This window comes from Amphiprion ocellaris, chromosome 15, assembly GCF_022539595.1.
Source record: "Amphiprion ocellaris isolate individual 3 ecotype Okinawa chromosome 15, ASM2253959v1, whole genome shotgun sequence".
Classification (NCBI taxonomy): domain Eukaryota; kingdom Metazoa; phylum Chordata; class Actinopteri; family Pomacentridae; genus Amphiprion; species Amphiprion ocellaris.
This window is the reverse complement of record NC_072780.1, coordinates 19,235,786-19,255,643: the sequence shown is the minus strand read 5'-3', so window position 1 is coordinate 19,255,643 and position 19,858 is coordinate 19,235,786. Positions and strand designations below refer to the sequence as shown.

Sequence of the window (19,858 nt, the reverse complement as noted above, 5' to 3'; positions counted from 1 at the left end):
AGAAAAACAGTTCAGTGTATCAGTATGAAGATTGTTGATGTTGGATCATCATTTTCATGAAGTCTACAGATTTTGCTTTCCAATAAAGAAAAGGCTGAAGCAATCTGTCCGTAAGAGCTGAGAGTTTAAATTTACAAGTGGCTGGAGGCTGACTGAACAATCAGGAGTAATGACATTACAGGTGAGTTTCAAATGTACCACTGTACCGCTACAATGCAAGACAAGTCAACTACAACAAAACAAATACCTCTGGGAACAAACATCATGGCAATTAAACAAAACTACAGTCAGAATTTTTGACAAGCACGTTACATTCATATATACCTGCTCTGTTAGTGAGAGGCGTACAGAGCAACAACTGCATTAAAAGCATCCAACTGGACTAACGATTTCGGACACAAGGGAAATGGTTGAACTATACCCGTAATTGAGTCTGTGATAGTCTTGGCAACCCTGATAAAGGCATCCTAATGGGCTGAGGCAAATTATCTGGCTCACAATCAGCAAGCCTTGCAAAGCCTTTAGCCTGAAATGCATAACTACTTTTGCAGAAATGAAGACATGAGGAAATAGCAGCCACTGCCAAAGTCTGCACTGAGAATGCACACTTCATGTATCAGTCTAACGATGGGCGTATGTTAGGCATCTTTAGAAACGCTTTATTCCAAGGAATGATATTTAACTGAAGGAAGTGCATGTCAAATGCCAAAACATCTGGAGAACAGTGAACCCAATGAAGTATTCGCTCTTGATCTCCCCTATTTCTGTCCCAATAGATTCTTGCATTTCCACGCTTGATCTGCTGTGTCGCTTCATTTCGCAGATTGCTTTCTCTTTGCAAAAGCAGGACAGCCCCAGCTGACTAATCAAAATGCTGGCAGTGCCCAAAGAGAGGCCAGGAATCTCAGAAAACAAACACCCGCACTAAATCAAAAGTGATTTCAGAGGATGATCACAGATGGTGCGACCGAAGAACGCTCCTACAAATTCTGCGTGTCCCCCAGTGATTCATACATTTCCCAAGCTGCTGTCTACACTTCTCCAAAATAGCCTGTAGGCCATTATGAATGCAAATAAAAAACATGGCTTGAGACCAGTTCTGTACGTTTACGCACTCGGTGACAGGTGAAGAGATAGCCATGTAACTACCTAGATAACTGTGATTGGCAGGCAAACACATTCATAGAAAACATAAAGGGAGATGTCACTTCAACAAGAAGATAGGTGGTAAACTAAAATCCATAGGGAACTGTTGTCACAATGTGGTTAAAACTTTTTCTCTCATTTCATTCACTTCATAATGCACTGACAAAATATGACTTGTTGCACCGCATTCACAAACTTCCAGTCATGCTTGTGGTGTGTGTGATCACATCTCATTATGACACAGAAAAGAGACTCACCCCACTGTAGAGGAGCGAGCTGAAGGTGCTCCAGGACCAGCTGGTTGAGGACTCCCTCCACACTGGCCTCTCCACGGCGCCGCAGAGATGGGTGGGTGCGGTTAAGGATGGCAGCATGAAATTCTTTGGGTAATTTAAAGGAATATGTTAGATATGCCATATATGTATGCATTTTCAACCCCTCACACTGTATCAAAGGCCAGAAAGTCAGCAGGAAAATAATGAAGGAAGAGAAAGGAATAATGTTATAAAACAAATAAAATATAATAACTGGAGTAACACGTGTATTTATATCAAAAATATAATCGCTGCGTGTGCTGAACTTTTTTGCGCATGCAGAACCGGATTTGAAAAGTCACATTTCTCCCACGAAGGGCAGCAAGTTATAGCTGCCTTTTATAAACAAACACAAGTCACAGCTGTCCCCAACTTATCTGATGTGTCTGCTGCTGAACACAAGTATAGTGAAGACTCTAAGCAGTTTATTATTCCAAATGCCGCACCTTATACATTTTTTTAAAACTTTATTTTAGAGAGTATTTAGTTAAATTTGCTTTTGTAAGTTTTACTTTGTTGCAGAGAAGGATTCAGCAGTATGACATACATGTTGTTGCAACATGACATTTTTCAGAGATACAGCAATAGTCCATTCATTCAACCAATGTTTTGGTTTTCACTGTACTGAAAATGTACTAAACTGTGACCTTAAAACTGAGACAGGTGGGGGATGGTGAATTTGGTGTACCGTTACACCCCTAATAATAACATTTACTTATTTGGCACTTTCCAATAACCCACCTAATAAATTCCCTAGGATAATGAGACCATTAAAAAAGTTCAGGTTTTAGCCTTAGAATTAGAGTTCTGAATTGGCTGTAACCAAAAGACAATTTAGTAAACACCGTGGTATCGTCTGCATAAAGTGGAAATTTGTATTAGGTCTATGAATAGGATGACCTGCAGGGGGAATGCAAATGGATGAAAGGAACGGGGTTTCATTTACAGATGCAGGTCGACAGGTGCTGAAGGTGTGAATAATATTTGCCAGGTTTTCTTTTGGAAAAAAACTTATCTTGAACCATACACTTAATGCGTTTGCTTCAGCAAAGCTATAGCAGGAGATAACAATAAGATTCCTAATTTGTGTGTTGGCAAAAAGATATTTGCACTGTCTGAAGCTATGATTAATGTGTTTGTTTTATCACTATTTAGCTGTTGGAAATTCTGAGACACCCACTTATGGATGATGTGAAGACTCTTTTGTGGGGATTCAACTTTTCCAATGAGGTTTGCAGGGTCACAGCATTGATAAATCAGCATGTTGTCAGTGTAAAAGTATAAAAAGATAAATCTGTGTTTGTTCAGGGCGACCTGGAGGACGCATGCAAATGAAAAATATGATTGGAACAAGCACTGAGCCTGAGCTAAAAACACAAGCATGGTTGGTGGGATCAAATATTTGCTTTTTATCCCAAAAAAATAGCTGTGCCTGTGAAATCAGTGCTACAGCTTGCACTGATCTCAGCTCGTAGAAATTGATTCTGCTTTCATTTCAGTGTCTAGTCCTGCCACTTCAACTGCTGATGTGTTTTCTATATGCTGCAATGCTAAAACTTTGTTCTGGCTGAGCTCAGTTCTGTGTTTCCTGCTTTAAATGTGCAAGTGATCATAACATTGTACTAATTTACGATTTTGTCTTTTTCTTGTACTTCAGCCAGTTTGTAGTTATCCTTAAAATCCTGTAGGCTGCAGTGATAACTATTGGATAAACGTCTAACGCTGTCAACAGTGACAAGTTCCTTTTCAAAAGACCCTTGATGGATAATTAGTTTAGCTCTATAGAACACTATCAATGATCCTATACTGAGGCTCTCCTGTGTAGTGTACTTTACGTCCTACTCAATGTGATGCACTTTCACTGAAATGTATATGAACTGCTATATTTAGTATAAACTCAATCGATAATCAAGCATCAACTGCAAGGAAATGCATGTAAGTCTACTACTTCCATCTCAGTACACAGGCACTTCTCTCCTAGGTTTACTGAAAGAAAAGAACAGCTAACACACTTCTCCCAGATGATTAAAGGGCCTAATTTACTTTGCTAGTGAGAGAGGCATTGTTATGGATTTGAGAGCTTCTCATAGTGTATACTAAATGTGTGGACGCATGCTCCTCGTATTACAAGAACATCAAAAACCACTAAATTAATTTGAAAATACTGCCAGAGCAGCCAGAACTGCATTAAAGACTAGCGTTATTAGCAGAAGCATTAAAAGGAGCTGCAGCCAGCCTCATCGTGTAATTTTTGTGTTACGCATTCATTTAGATGTCAGAGGTACACAGGGAGCGTGTTTCTATAATAACAGCAATAACCTGATCGTAGGGAAGGCTATCGATGTATGAATACTGCATCAAAACAAATATGGTTGTCAGAGAGCAATTACCCAGATAATATGTGATGATAAGGACACGGCTGATCATTTACACAGCTGACATTTGGAATAATGGGTGAGATGAGCAGCGCCCGGAGCACCAAACCTGTGTCTATTAACCTTTGCCGTAGAGTACTTGTACAATATGCATGCACAGGGAGAGAGAGAGGGAGAGGGAGGGAGGACACATCTACAGACGAAACATTACTGTGCTGAAAGGTGCTTCTCTCATGACTGCTGGATTGTCAAAAAAACTACCACACGATAAATCGCACATCACAGCATTGCACCTGCATCTTAGTCTACTGAACAGTGGCGCAGCAGCAGTGTTGCGGCTTTGATCGCTCAAAGCATGAACACGTAGAATGTCTAATTCAAGACTTCAGTGGAAGTGTTGAGTAACAGAAGTACATAGCAGCTACAGCCTGTTTGCAGTTGTACAACCTGGATGTTACAGCAGCACGATGATCAGTAGCCTGAGCATCAGACTTTGGTTTGCAATTCTCGATGGACTCTCAAACAAGTCCCCTTTGAAACAGATGTTATATAATACAAGGATGCCTATAATCTTCTACCGACCCACTGCACAAAGAGTAGCCATTGTAACTGTGTTCTAACAGCACACTGTGTAGAGGAATAAGTTTTGCAGACTTGCATTATGGAAACTTTTATCTCATCTAACAAACTTGCACAAAAAATTGAATGTCTTGAAAGTAGATTTTCAATATATAGCTACATTTTAACATCAGTCAAGTAATGGGTCCTGTGAACAGAGTACTGAATATTTATAGGGACTGACTGTAAAATAAAATTTAGTGAACTCCAGCAGATTCATTTATCTGTGGCTGTGTAAAAGTAAATTGTATTCAATAACTACAGCACGGAATGACTTTCATTCCACTCCAATATATTAAATAAAGTATATTTGTGGCCACCAAGCAACATACTCATAAGACAATTCCCCCTAACGTGCAACAGAAGTGAGCAATCATACAAACTCTGCCAATGACTTATTATCAATAATCACTGGGAGTTTGGCACTTTGCTATTTGTTGCCCAGAATAATTTGTACGTCATGAGGCACAGTTCTTCACAGTTTCCCGGTGCTGTAAGTTATTTGAAATAGAAATGCCTCCGGAGTGATGCTTGGAGAATTGATTCATCATGCCCACTTTAGGCTGACAGAATGTTTGAAGCTATTTATTTGTGATGCTACCTTTTCAGCAGCTTGTAGTATAAAGCCAGAGTTGGCAGAGGCTTAGAAGTCTTAACAGTCAGAAAAATCTTTACACCTAAGTTTAGTTTAGAGAATTTTTGAGAACTTATGCAAAGATGCGGCCTATGGAGTACAGCTGAGCAAAGGGCCTTGAAGGTGATCCGAACAATTTAAAACAAGTTCTCTACTGTACTGGTGTCCATTTATGTCAGACATACTTAAAATATCATGTTGTTGCTGCTGGCTGGCTGCAGTATTCAAGACAAACTGTAATATGGAAGTATTATGCTGGCTATGACAGCTTTACAGGGAGTTACAATAATAATTAACTACTGAGTAGATACTTGGAACGAGTTAAGATAGCAGTTGAGACACAAATGAACTTCAACATTGTAGTGTGATTCAGTCATGATTCATGACCTTGGCTGTGACCTCCTCAAAGGGAAGATGCACATAAGCCATTCATGTTTCATCTCTTCCATTGTGCTTAGTGCCCATACTGTATGTGGCAAAGCCATTCCCTATGAGTGAATCACTACTGAGCACCACAACAAAACAGGAGGAGTATTGCAGGGAGCTCATAAATTACAAATTAAAGTGACTGTTATTTTGCTCAAGGCCAAGTGAGTGCTTCTGAGGGTGACATGCAGTGTAATCAAATCTTTGATTTCTCTAGTTTTTCATGTTGTGAAGGGAAAATCCGGCCCGAAGCAAAATTTTCATTGTGCTTGTCCAATGATTTGAGATAGTTGAGTCACTATCTAAAGAGAGAAGTGTCTCTCAGTGCAGCGAATGATTACATCAAGGTTTAATGTGATATTTGTAGTGTAGGTCCGTTGACAGTGAATTAGTAACTGACTCAACAGAAGTTCTGTTCCGTCCAAATGAGCTGTATTTGAACACAACGCATTCATTTGCAAATGAGAAATGTTGCTTCAATTTTCCACTTCAGAGATCTTTACGGGTCTTTTTCAATTAGATCGACTGCATATTTAGGCCTGCAAATTTCCTAAAGGCTTGTCTGTTTTTTGTTTGTCCCCATAGCCCAGAAGGAAAACAAAATCACAGTGGCTGTTTCACTGTCTACTGAGCAACTGCAGTATTTGTGTATAACATCAGTATTAAAATATGTCTACATGCTGTTCAGCTTCAGAAGAATTTCAAAAATTGGTATCATCTGTTGAAAGTTGGATAAAAATGATCAAACAAATTGTTTCAGGTGTTCTTTTTTTTTTCTACAGAAAAGGGAGTGCTGCTGGGAACGCATTTGTATGTCACTCTCTTTCTTCATTCCTGCCTACACGCTGCCAAATTACTGGTAGATAAAACAATGCACATAATGAAGGGAGTGTTTACGCCTTCACAAAAAGGAAAATATAATAGCAATTCTAGTCGCTCAGAGATTGGATTCATCATTAATTGCTTACCATGCTCACTAACAATCTGACAGGCACTTCTTAAATCTCTTAATGTGTGCACCGGTAACTGCCAACTCATGAGTGATGGGCTGATACAAGGCATTATAGATGAATCTGGCAGCTGATTATGTTATGCGCTCTAAAGCTCTGCCACCATTATTGTGGTGGCGGAGTGGAACTGAACGCGTTTACACTGTCGGTGAAAGCACAGATGTTTGGGTTGGCAGTCACCCCTTCAACAGATGAAGGATGTCTGTGTAAATGTGGAGGTTATTCTGTCTAAAATTGGTTATTGCACAGGCTTAAAGAAAAAATAACATTCCAAACTCCACAGTCTGGATGTGAAAGTAGTATGTGGGTAAAACATTAGCTAATTAAACCCGGAATGAATTACTTCCTAGAGTATGATTTCGATCTTGACACTCCATGATTCCTAGTGTTGTTATCAGAAGAAGTGCATCATATAGTAAAAATCTGAAACACAGATTATTTTTTGTTTGTTTTTTTAGCCAGAAAACGTAACACCAAGCTAGCAAGAGATGAGTAGTGTTTTTGTCAGTGCCTTGTCGACAAGCAACTTGGAATTTATAGAAGAAGAATTGATTTCCCAAAGCAGAAGTTTGTGGTTTGTAGACTTGATGGTGTGTTTCCAGTGTCTCAGTTGGTTGAACAGCAGCACATCCTACAAAACTTATGTAGAACTTTTCAAATTGGTCTACATTATGCTGATTTTAACTTTAATATCAAAGGCATTTGCCGAGTACAATTTCAACATGTAACTACAAGACGTCCTTGATTTCTGGGTAAAGGTGCTTAAAAAATTAAATCCTTAAATTGCTTGTAAGAGTGGTACCTCTGCCTACAACTCAGAGTCACAACAAGAACTCTTCAAAATTCCAAGTTTCCTTTTATGGAACTCAATTGCAGAAGCACAGTGCAAGTTTTAGCTTGGTGGACTTATTTTCATTTTCCTCAATGGGTCCCACTCCTGAGGTAGTCTTTTCAGATGGAGTTGAGATTTCAGTGTTAAAAGTCATTAATGGCTCAAAGAGAAATCTTGAGTAGATTAAATCTGTTTCATCTAGAATTAAAACGGTTGCCAAAATCCACTCCATTTTAGTTGAGATCCACCTTCAGCATAGGGAACAACATCAGATGCAACACAGATGAGCCAACACATCATGACTACTTCTGCCTAACATGCTGTTGAATCTTTGCATATACCGCCTTATACAACTAAGACCAGCTGAGGCATGGACTCTACAAGACCTCTGAAGGTGTCCTGTGGTATTAGGACTCGGATGTTAGAAGCAGATTCTTTACGTCATGTAAGTTGTGAAGAGCCACACTGTTCCAGACCCCCTTGTCTCAGTCTCAAAGTTTATCCACGCTCAAGATTAGTGTCAGTAGGTTGTCCCTTCTACATGACCAGAAACTCCCTACAGAGCCTTACAATTTCAACGATACTTCTACCCTCTGGCCCATGTCTTTAGACCTGTTCATTTCTCCCACATCCAACATCTTGAATAAAAGAATATAAGACCTTAACATGTGCTGTTTCTACAAAATAATGAAGACTATTTGCTTCATCTGTGAGAGTTTGTAATATTTTGGTTCACTGACGTGGACTAAACACGTCCAACGTCAAACTCATATTGGAAAATCCATAACAGGTGAGATGGGGGAAAAAAAAGTTGCAAGAGTTCTAAGATACAGTACAGTATCTCTGTTAGCATCTCCACAGAACACTGGGACCTCTGTGTTAAAATCTATACTTATACATTGTTGATTTCTGATAGAAGTATGTTGAACAACAGTGTAAAATAGAATATCTTCCAGAGGGCTGCAATGCTGACATGATGTCATAGACTACCTTGCACAGACCACAGTGTTTGCCCACAAACAAGGGGCTTTGAGAAGATGTTGCATCATGTTGATGCCAGTATGCATCACAATTGCACTCCCACAGACAAACACACTAAGACATCACTTCACACTGTCAGAGTAGCAAGTGCTTCACCATACGCTTTTCCATCTGTCAGTGCAGGCAAACAAGTTGCTCACTGGCCAGAAGGCCTCCAGATGAAGCATCCAGATGTGCAGTATCACTGAACGGACTGATGTCAACAAACAACATCCAGTAGCTGACAGAATCTGTTTGACTACGTGAAGCTAATGGAAATTATTACCTGGAACCTCTGAATATACCAAACCTGGATCATCTGGGGTTTTTATTTGCTGTCTTTGAAGCAATGGTCAGTTCAGGCTGTTTGCTCTGATGAAGCTCTACAGAACACGTAGCCATTGAAAGGATATGATGCTCCAACAGATGCCCAGCTTGCTGTTGATCTGGCAGCCTTGGGCATGCTGTCGCTCCTCCTCCAGCTGTTTGGGGTTACTGAAGCGAACAGTCTCCTGGTCCGGCTGTGGCAGACTCTCAAAGTCAAACTTGTCAACCTGGATGGCCATCCTGTAACAGGAGATGGAGAAGCACTTAGAGATGCACGTTTCTGCTTATATAAGTTTTGACTGGCCAAAACAAAACTCTAACATTTGTATGACTCTGGCAATGACAGTTACATAAGTATCATTTGAAACTTTAAAATTAAGTTAATAAAGGTTTAAATAACTTCATGCAGATGTATTAAACTTTATTTCAACTGCTTACAGCTGATTTGAGATAATATTTACCTTTGGACATTTTCAAATGGTAAAATAAAAAAAAAAAACATTTAGCGTGGGTCTTCAACTTATTATTACATAACTGTAAACTAGTCATCTACTCATCAACATTTATAAGCATGTAAACTGAAGGTAGCACCTTCAGATTACATTCCACTCAAATAGCATTAATCGTTTATCAAAAATTTTGTCAGGTAACCAATTTCAGCACTATTTTCGTGGCTCCCCTCAGAAATTTGTTTATGTATGCCATTCTGCAAAATGCTATTTAATGACCAAGCCTTTAGTGGCACACTAAAAGAGAGTAATTATTCATACATTATGTAGAATCTGAACACAATAATGCATTAGAATGATTTCAGGCTCAGTATTTTCCATAGAAAGCCTGTGTAAATAGTTGCAATCAATTATATAACAAATATGTAGCAAAAGTGATGAGCAAAATGAGATGCATTTTGAATGATTTGGTATAGCAAAGCCGCAGCAATGTGTGTCCAATGTAAATTTCCCTCAGGGATAATGAAGTCTATCTTATCTTAAAATACAGATTACACTGGACGTGGAGGAAACCAGCCACATTAGAAACACTAAAGGCCCAGACATGGCAGACAGCCGAGCAGCAACAATCATTCACACATCTCTGTGGTTCCAAATGCTTGGTAACATAAGGTGGCTTTCCACTGCAGGAACTCACTGCAGGCACGAGGTGGCATGACTACATGGACATCACTGCTGTTTTATGAGTATGTAGCAAATAGATTCAATAGTGATTTGTAATTTTAGCCTATATAGTGAATTTTGTGTTGTTTATGGAGATGTCAAAGAGGAAAAGACTGCTACTCAAGAGGATGTCGAGAGGCAGAAAAATGCTGTTTTTTGTGAAGTCTTCGATTTTAATCAGTTAGTGTTGTCTTCTCTGAGCTTAACCAATCTGTGATGGGACTGACACAGGAGCTTTTCAAGGACACTTAGAAGTGTGCGCCTTTGAGTAGGTGCTTTTTTGTCCATTGAAAACGGCCCTGAAAAAGGTTCTACAGGAGCAGTTCTTGCCGCCAAGGTTCAGGACACCCTAAAATGGCCCACAAGTTCCTGCAGTGGAAACCAGTCTATTATAACTGAATTTAGAGCTCTTTGGTGCCCTGCTGCAAATGATGACAGCTAATGGCTAACACATTCTCAAGCCTAGAACAATCTAGGTTTAGTCAGCTGAAAGAGCCTTCCAGATGTCTTTCTAGTTACTTTGTAGAATGTCCTTTAATCCCTCTGGTATCTTTTCTCAGGAGTGTGCGATAACATTATGTCATTTAATAAAGAGTCAATGAATGTGTAAAGGAATTGCAAATCTGTTAACTATCAGCTAGCATGCTCTTAAATAAGGAAATATTTTGTACCACTGACTCCTTTCTCATAACCGTCTGACAGCTATTCCAATGTGTAAAGTAGTTTTGTATTCTTACAGTGGATGGTTCAATAAAAGTTGATGGTGCAACAGAGACAAACAAGCTACAATGCCGTAGAATTCCCTATTCTGAGCTCTCTCAATCGATGTTAAGTCCAGGGTCAAAACAGCATGTTATTGGCCAACAATGCAAGTTTCACAGCTATACTTTGTCCCATGGATTCCATTGGAATTTACATTCTGCTGTGATCAAGCCTTAGCTACAACACATGAGATGTAAGTGTGTGCACTGCATCTCAGAGTGAGCAAGCAGCACGATAACATACATGACAGGAAAGAAAGTTAACATCACCTTTTAACTTAATGGAAACCCAATTTATAAACTGTAAAACAATTTTTTAAAAATCCATATAACCCATTAGAGTAGCACTGAGTTCGAGTAAAACTCATCTCATGAGTTACTCAGGACAAGGCTGAATACTTAACAGCAAAAATATGTTTGGGTGAACTACACACTTAACTTTATGATTTTACAGTACCCATTTGTACTTCATCCCCTCCAACAGATCTCAGTGGAAAATCGTGTATACTTGTCGGCTTGATGACAACGAACACACGCTGTTTAGAGTGGTTGGGCAAGAAATAAATAATTTATCTAGTCTGAACAAACACCCTGAGGTCTAAGTTTCCCTGTCTACACCGTGGGTGTGTCTAAGTTATTTATTAACTAAAGCCAGAGTGTACTTTACCTGAGGTTACATCAGCTGTCACATACAGGACTCAAATTATACAGGAAACAAACTAAACTGAGACTATACCTGCAATCATTAAAATGATTGCACAAATCTCTGCAGAGTTCAGAGTTGATTACACAACAAAATGATTGGGCTGACACTAACACAGAGATCGCACTGTGTTCTGATGTAATTTACTACAAGCAAAAATGTAATACTATGAATTCTATAAGGGGATCTGAAACTCAGTGCCTTGTAAAAGTAATGTATTTGCAAAAGGTTAATGTTTGGGAACTTGTTACAGTTTTAATGTCCGTATCAATCCTCAGAATCCCCAATCTCACTGGTAGGTGTGCAAGGCATATTGTTTTTGAAGAAATCAGAGCCAGAAACTGTAAAAAGGAAACGCATCATCAACCTTCCAACAATCCTTGAGCTCATCAAGTGTCAACTTCCATTTTCATCTGTAAATTATCTAAGTTTAAGCTTCAAATCTTGATATTTCAGCAAAATTGCGTTTTTCTACTTGTGTCATTTCAAAATTGTCCAAAAATAAACAATTTGCACTGCATTTTCTAAAAAACTAACAATCATGCTATCCTCCTTGCCACTGAGAAGCCCTGCCCAACATAGCTTAAACTGTCATGTGACAAAAATTCCGCGACTTCTCAGATGAACTGCAGGCTGTGTTTACACAGACCAGTCAGGAGATATAATAGAAACAAATAAAAACTCTCAGTATTAAAATATTATAGTAAATGGAGCCATCTATTTTTTTTAGTATTGGTAACACTCTTGTAAAAATGTTGTACATATTTATTCCAGGCATTTACATTTTTTTTGTGAAATAAATGACCTAAGAAATTCATAGTTGTTATCTCTTTAATGACTTATGGCATTTTAACTCTGTCAAACTGCACAAAAGATATTTTTGAATAATCTCATATTCTATCCAAAGTTGTGCTGCTTCCATAGAAGTTCCACTTTGCAGTGAGAAATCAGCCTACAGTGAGTAAAAATGTGACAGGTGGAACAAGAAAAGTACTGAGAGAGTGCAGTACTCCGCCAAGGCTGCTCAGTCATTGCATCATTTCCGACGGCTGAAATCTTGAAAAAATTTGTGGCAGAAATCAAGGCACCATAGAATGTCGCCATTTAATATAGATGTACCCACAAACAAGATGACCTTGTGCTGAGCACAGGTGTGTGATATGTATGTGCACATTTTGTACGGATACTGAATCACGTGACCTAAATATGTAGCGGGCTTCAGGAATTGATGGGACTCGGAAGAAAACCCACAATTTAATCAATTGTTCCTTGTATCATGTCCAATGGATAAGTCCCGATAAGCCTGCAGCGGTTGATTTGTAGTAGGATAATAATCATGTGATTGTCAGCAGGCAGCTGACATAATGTTCACTTGTAGTCATAGTTACAGTGACGCTGTGCTGCTATCTCGCAATGATACAGAAATCTTTAACAAATCCATGGATCCAGACTATAAGCTGCATCACTGCCAAAATTTAATCAGTTGATCCTTGCATCATTTCTGACCTTCCCTGAAAATTTCTTCCAAATCCGTTTGTCCGTTTTTGAGCAATGTTGTTAACAGACAAACAGACGGACAAACGTATGCCAATCGTCACATAACTCTGCCGTTCCTTGGCCGAGTGAAAAACGCCCAGAAGTTGTGTTGGGTAAAAAGAATTAAAAGACAGGGACAGGGGACTATTTCCTAAAAATCCACAAAGAATTCTGACACAGATATATTTCCCTTCAATACCACTAAGTGGATTCCTTCTTTTAGGTTGATGCTCTAATTAACCCTGATTTCCAGAAAGCAAAGCTCAGTTTTCAGCAAAGAAACTCTAACAAACACAATATATGCACCTTAATATCCACCACTTTCCTGGCATCACACACCCAAAGTTAAAAGAAAGTCAAACAGCAGGTAACACCCACAAACTCATTCAGCTTTTTCCAGAGCCGATGGACACTAAAACAGAGTTAGAGGAGGTTCAAATATTAGAATTCATCTGATGAACAAAGACATGACTAAATGACTGTGGATAATATTTCTTGTCTGCTGGATGTGAGAATATGCAAATGTTTGCTGAAATGCTGGCCATACCAACTGTGTAATATGATAACATCTGCTACTGTTGTGCCTTCCTGCTTCTGGTGGAGTGCTGCCAATTATTGGAACTATTAGTATGGTACCAATTCATTTTTTAGATAATTAAATGAATTCTAAAGGGTTTCATGAGTCCAGACCAAAAGAGATTTTTCTCAAAGCACGCAATCTTTCAACTTCTCACCAAACTATCTACTGAAATACTATTGTACAGTGAAACAAGAGGATAATACTAAAAATGAACCTACGGCAGCACTTCACAGGAAAAAAGAAATGTCTTCAGCCTCTTCCGGGTGTCATGATGACTGATAGGCTTTCCTTCAAGTGTTTAACTGGGAGACGGACACCATCAGACTTCTCCTCACACAGAAAGACCAGACAAAAAAGGATAACTTGCAGTATATCTTCGGTACTCTCAGGACCTCTATCATTCCTTACTCAGAGAAATGCCATGATGTGACTTTGAGGTGGCCAGTTAGCTGCAAATTACCTGGACATCCATCTCCACAGGAAGCCAGCTCATAAAAAGAGGTTCCAATAAAAGCAGCATCTCACTCAGAGTGTGGCTCTGTGGTTTTAAGCCTTAAGCTAAATCACTGCCTTGACAGGAACCATGCTGATCAATGCAAATTATTCCACAGTGAACATATTCAAGAGATGAGACCACATTTGCTGAGCATCTTTCCATTTCGTTTGATAGGCAATACAAAGTGGATCCAAGTATTGATCATTCGGTTCATCTCTGGATTCCAGTTCAGAGGCCACAGCAGCTCCCTGAGGAGTTATTTTCTCCTGCACAGAGAGGACGATCAGCTACACTGGCCAGAGCTTAGTCGTGTTTTCTCTCAGTACCTGCTACCACTGAGAAATTAAATGATGAATAAAAGCATGAACACAGATTGCAATTCAGAGTATGCAAAAAGTGAGTGAACTGCTGTGCAATATCGCTTAAAAGTCAAAAGATTCAAAATTGGGTCTTCCAATAATTGCCTTCATTCTAAGTTCAAAAGTAGAGCATTTCCTTTTAAGAACAAACACTATAGAGAAACTATATTGAAAATATAGGCCAAAAAGCAGCAAGTCAAAGCAGCAAAAACGAATATGTCTGTGATCACCGAGAGACAAGTTAGAAAATCTGTGAACATTTGAACTGAACTGAGTACACCTGTGATTTTCAATGAGTCTTGCTGCATTAGGTTTGTTATAAAAGCGACCTGTGAATACCAGATCTTTTGTAGCACAGGACCTATGGGCTGTATCGATCATCGTGTCTGCATCATGGCTCCACATGAAAACAAATTGGCAGAAACAACTGAAGTAGGAAAATCTTGTGACGTTTTACTAAGATGGAAAAGGAAATCACTGACCAACCAAAAATCAGTTGAAGCACAGCGACAGCAGTAATCAGGGGATAAGGAAGAAGCCATGGTACTACTAATTAGGGCTGCACTAAATGACGTGACAGACAGAGTGCTACTTGTACAATGTCACACTGAAATACCGATGGACAGCTGCTTTTGACTTGCCACATTTTTCACCATTATCCTCTTAAACTTCAACGCGCTTGGTCGACCAGTGCATTAAAGTTAAAATAAAAAGGCTATGTTGAAAAAACAAGGCAAGAACAATCTTTCTTCTTTCGGATGAGCCTAAGAACGTTTGGAAGTACAGTTGTATATTGCTTGCCTGAATCCAATAGCACATCCTCGGGGTATTTTAAAGAGAAATGTAAAGCAACACAGTCATACTAGCAAAGAGCAGCTGGACAAATAATCTCTGAACAACAGCACAACATCACTCCAGAAATTTGTGCAACAGTGCTACCCTCCATGCCGAGTAGGACTGAGTCTGTTGTCAAAAATAACGGTAAACATAGAAAGCATGAAAAAATAAAAGATCTGAACCTCAGTAATGCAGAGTAATTACACTGAGTTAGGAACTCAGGGGCCTGTGTTTTTAATATGGTAAATGCAAACTGTTCAATTTTTCACTTTTACCCACAAGCAAAGGCCCTACTGTTTAATTTACAAGTGATGCAATTACTGTGAGATGATACAAATTTGAATTAGTTGATATTTAAGTGACACTGCACAGGGTTGTATTCACTTCTGTTGTATAATGTACACTACCAGTCAAGAGTTTAGAAAAATGATCTCATTCAATGGCTTTAATTTAACCTTTTTGTACATTGTAGATTAATACTGAAGACATCAAAACTATAAAAGAATACACATGGAATTATGTTGTAAACAAATAAGTGTTAATCTTTAGTATCAATCTACAATGTAGAAAATAATACAAATAAATAAAAAGCATTGAATGAGAAACTGTGTCCAAACGTTTGACTGGTAGTGTATCTGTGTTGGAAAAAAAAACAAACAAAAAAAACAGAACTTAAACAGCATGTGATATGAAGGAATCTGGTTTGGTCAAAATGTTACTCAATGAGCAAAGAAATCATTACAGGTAATCTGCCACCTCACCTGTCTTATACACTGTACTGTACTGCAAATCATAAACAAAATTACATAATGGGAAAAAACTAATTTGTGGATGAGTCCAGAGACACACATACTTCAAAGTGAGGTGGAGGAGGAAAGGCAATGCAATTATCATTTCACAGCCTCTGCAACAAAGCACAACACAAATGAAATAACAATTACGACTTCAAAACAAAGACAAAAAGGAAAGCTCCTGCTCTTGCTGCACTGCACTTAAATACATTCGCCTTTGAAGATTAGTGGCACTAGGCTTATGTCACTGACTGAAGTCCCATCTTCAAATGGGCACTGCATTTCATTCAGTCATCTTCAAAAGCGCACATTACACAGTAAGTCTAAAAATACCTTGTTGCAATGTTGCAAATGGTCCCTAAATAGGAAGACACCGTCTGGCCAAGCCCCAGACTGGCTTTCTTCGGACAGGTAATTACAAAGAGGGTGACATTCAAAAGAGTATTTAATTGTCAGGAACTGGTTTCTTGGAACATTGGCTACATGAAGAACTTTCTCATGGACAGCAGCATTCATTAGTAGGGATTTGATTTGTCAATCTGAGTTGAGGCTAATTGTGTTTTCTTCTATTTGAAAATGATGTGCTGCATCAATTAAAAATGAGCTCAGTACACGGTGCATGCTGAGCTGTGGATGGCGGCTGGTGACAGTGTTCTGAACTATCAGTGACTTACTACAGTTTTATGACAGTTATGTAACATGACAGTTATGTAACTATCATTTGAAACTAAATGTGAAACTAACTGTGTTTACAAAGGGTAAAATATCTTTGGGTTTTTGAGGGCTTGGATTTTTATGGAAACAAAAACTATAAGAAAGTAAGAAATGCACATCATAAACAGGTTAAAAGCCAACAACTGATGTCATAAACCAAACAAAAACAGTCAACCTGACAAAATTTCAATTCATCAAACAGATTTGAGTGGGTTGACAGCTGTATGTTGGATGATCGTCCTACAAAAAATTGCGGTGCGAAGAAATTGTATTATAGTGGTATAGGTGAGTCCAATAGGTACATTTTATGCACAGCAGAGGCCACATCCAGCCCCTAAACACCCCTAAAAGAGCGTTTTGCTACGGCAGGAGAGTGTTAACAGGTGGGTTCTCCCACCACCACTCCCATCATTTTCTTTGTCCATTGATTATATTGTGGAATCTTTCAAGGATTACGCCATATCTGGCAACTAATCTAGCCTATTACAAAGCTTTTAATAACAACCCGTCTGCTGAGCTGGGGCCACTGTGGAACATCTCTCAGCCTAATTCCCAGTCCATTTCACCTCCCCGCCCCCCTTGCTCTTCCTGATAACAGACAGCTTGGCCTTTATTTCCCTGGCCAACAAAGGCAGCAAGGGTAGATGGGAGATCGGATGGATGGACGGACTGATTTTACCCAAATTCCCATGTGTCAAAAGCATTAGCATTCAAACAAATCCTAAAAAGGCAAGCAAAAATGAGATCTGCAGAAATAAGAAATGTTATTCATGTCCATACATACACAGAGCGAGAGGTCTATTTTCTTGTCAGCTTGTGTCAGTCAGCAGGCATTGGCACTGGCTAACTGGCATTTTTGTGAGGCACAAAGTATGCTTTATTTTATTCAGTATTTTCATGACTCACAATAAGCTTGGCTCTCAGTGGCAGTAGAGGCGAGGCAGAGGTGTATTACAGAGATCTGTGTTGCTCAGAGCATGTTTAAAGCACATAGCATAAGGTTCAGTCATGTACTGGGCTATTTTTGTGGCTTTGCCAAGCAATATGACTTTGAACAAATCATACCTAAACATTATTGTTCAGAGAATAATACATCGGTTGAATAAAACTATGAGAATTAAAATTAAAATTCATTTGCACATGTGGCTGTTAGAATGACTATTATACAACAAATAACTATAATGCCTTTTAGAAATCAGCCCTGTACCCTGTAAAACACATGCTGCTGTGTCAAATTTGTTTTAGATGAAAGGTTGGGCATACAAAGCACAAGATTTGACAGTGAAAACTGGGATTTAAGTCCACATGGCGTTAGACAACTGAAACTCTTAGTTAAGGTTTAAAAAAGACTGCAGCTTCTTTCCTTCTCAGCTCCTGAGCAGCAGAAAGGAACCTGCCAAAGAGTCTTCACCATCTGAACTGATATCAGAAATTTACTGGACAAAAATAGCTTTCATATTGGCTCGCTGGAAGAAATCTGCAATGTTTTTATATATTGATTCAGAGATTTTATCGAAGGGCTGGTGGGATTTTTTCTACAGTAACACCAGGTGGCTTAAGAAAAGCACATATACGTAAACAGCAAGGGATGATGTGGGATTTAAACTGATGTTTCGGAGATTCACATCAGAGGTAAGAAATACAGGTAAAAAAATCTGTAAGTGTGGTCAAAATTTAATTTGTAAGTGTGACCTTACATTTGATGAAATAAAAGGTGTTATACTATTAATGAAAGTATGTTCAAAGTACTGTACAGAATGTTCGCTGTAACTGCACACCCCTGGTTTAAGCTGTGTTCCGAACAGGTTGTTTCAGAGGTCGCAATCTTAAAATGCAATTTGAGCTGCTGCTGCTGCCCGTGCCTTTTTCCAGACTAGTGCTGTGCTTTCAGCACCATAGAGGCACTGCGCCTTAGCGACTTCTCAATCAGATGATAGCTGGGTCCCAAAGCATACTCTGCTTTATTATCTATTTCACTGTGAATGAGACCAATCATTTACAAAATAACCATTATTATGTACTGAAGGCAGGGCTCCTGGCTACCTTTTCCATTGGTAGCACTGATGCTAGCAGCTTTTTCAGCTGGTTATTCAAAATTGTGATTGTTGTTAACATTTGCTCAAAATTTAGGCCCTAGCACTGCATTAGCAATTGTGACTGAATGTTTGGGGACATTTTTGTTTTTTACTGACTCTTCATAATCTCCCGCATCTGCACTCTCATCATCAGGTGTGTCTGAGTCAGGACCTCTACCTCTCCACCAGCATCATCTTCTCTCTCCTCATTTTGTTTTTATAGATACTGAGCTGTATATCACTATTATTTCATCATTGGAACAAGAAAACTCAAATAAAAAGTAGTACTGTGTAGTAGGTACCTGCGCCAGGGCACCAGAACATCCCGATTATCATCACGTACTCCTCCATTTGAAATTTCAACTTGAATGCTCTCAAAAATATGTGGTCATTTTGGTTGCAGACTAGAGCCCCGATTGGAGACTTGAAATTAGCAATTAAGACCATAAACTCCATCCGTCCATTATCTATATACCGCTTAATCTTTCTTAGGATTGCAAGGGGGCTGGACTCTAAACTCGTCAGGTAAAAATTTACTCAGGTAGCAAATCAAGTGAGAAGTTAAGTCATTTTCTTATAAACTTCTATACAGTCTGAGTTCCACTAGCAACCAGATGAATCGATCCCTGCTGGCTGTATTAGAGAGAATGTGGATTGAAGGCAGTTCCACACTGGCTCCATGTGTTTTCAGACCCAGAGGCTACATTCATCTTTTATATACAGTTTATGGTCCTAAGGGGCTGCCAACCTGAATGGCTCATTTAGACAAACCCTTTTTGATAGACTGTGAAAGGACAGAAATGAGTGCATGGTCTCATTTTTCATGGGTTTCTAAACATACCATTGATGGAAAATATGATTTAAAAACAATATAAAGGTGGATTTTGCATAATATTGCCACTTTACAGTGCAGTTGTTTCGAGCGTTGGATCAGCGACAGACATACAACATACTTCCAAAAACACTTTCTGTGTAGACTGGCTTTTACCATTTATACAAATCATACCCAAAGCTTAACCAAGCTTTGAAAAACAGTAACACTGATCACCATATTTTAGGTGCCAGGAGTTTAAATTGTAGCAAAAACTAATAATAATAATAATAATAATAATAATAATAATAATAATAACAC

At 38.9% G+C, this 19,858-nt stretch overlaps 1 protein-coding gene across 6 annotated transcripts in view; it reads right to left on the bottom strand.

The window, feature by feature from the left end:
- The window catches only part of trappc9 (trafficking protein particle complex subunit 9), a 267,319-nt gene that overhangs the window by 82,219 nt on the left and 165,242 nt on the right, over positions 1-19,858 (bottom strand). For all 6 annotated transcript variants that reach the window (XR_008604175.1, XM_055018005.1, XM_055018009.1 and 3 more), the window contains 2 exons: positions 8,790-8,942; positions 1,404-1,495 (listed from right to left, as the gene is read on the bottom strand). Coding sequence is in view for 5 of the 6 variants with exons in the window: in XM_055018005.1 (XP_054873980.1) it covers positions 1,404-1,495; positions 8,790-8,942 (245 nt within the window). In the remaining variant the exon portion in view is untranslated. The remainder of the gene's footprint in view (positions 1-1,403; positions 1,496-8,789; positions 8,943-19,858) is intronic.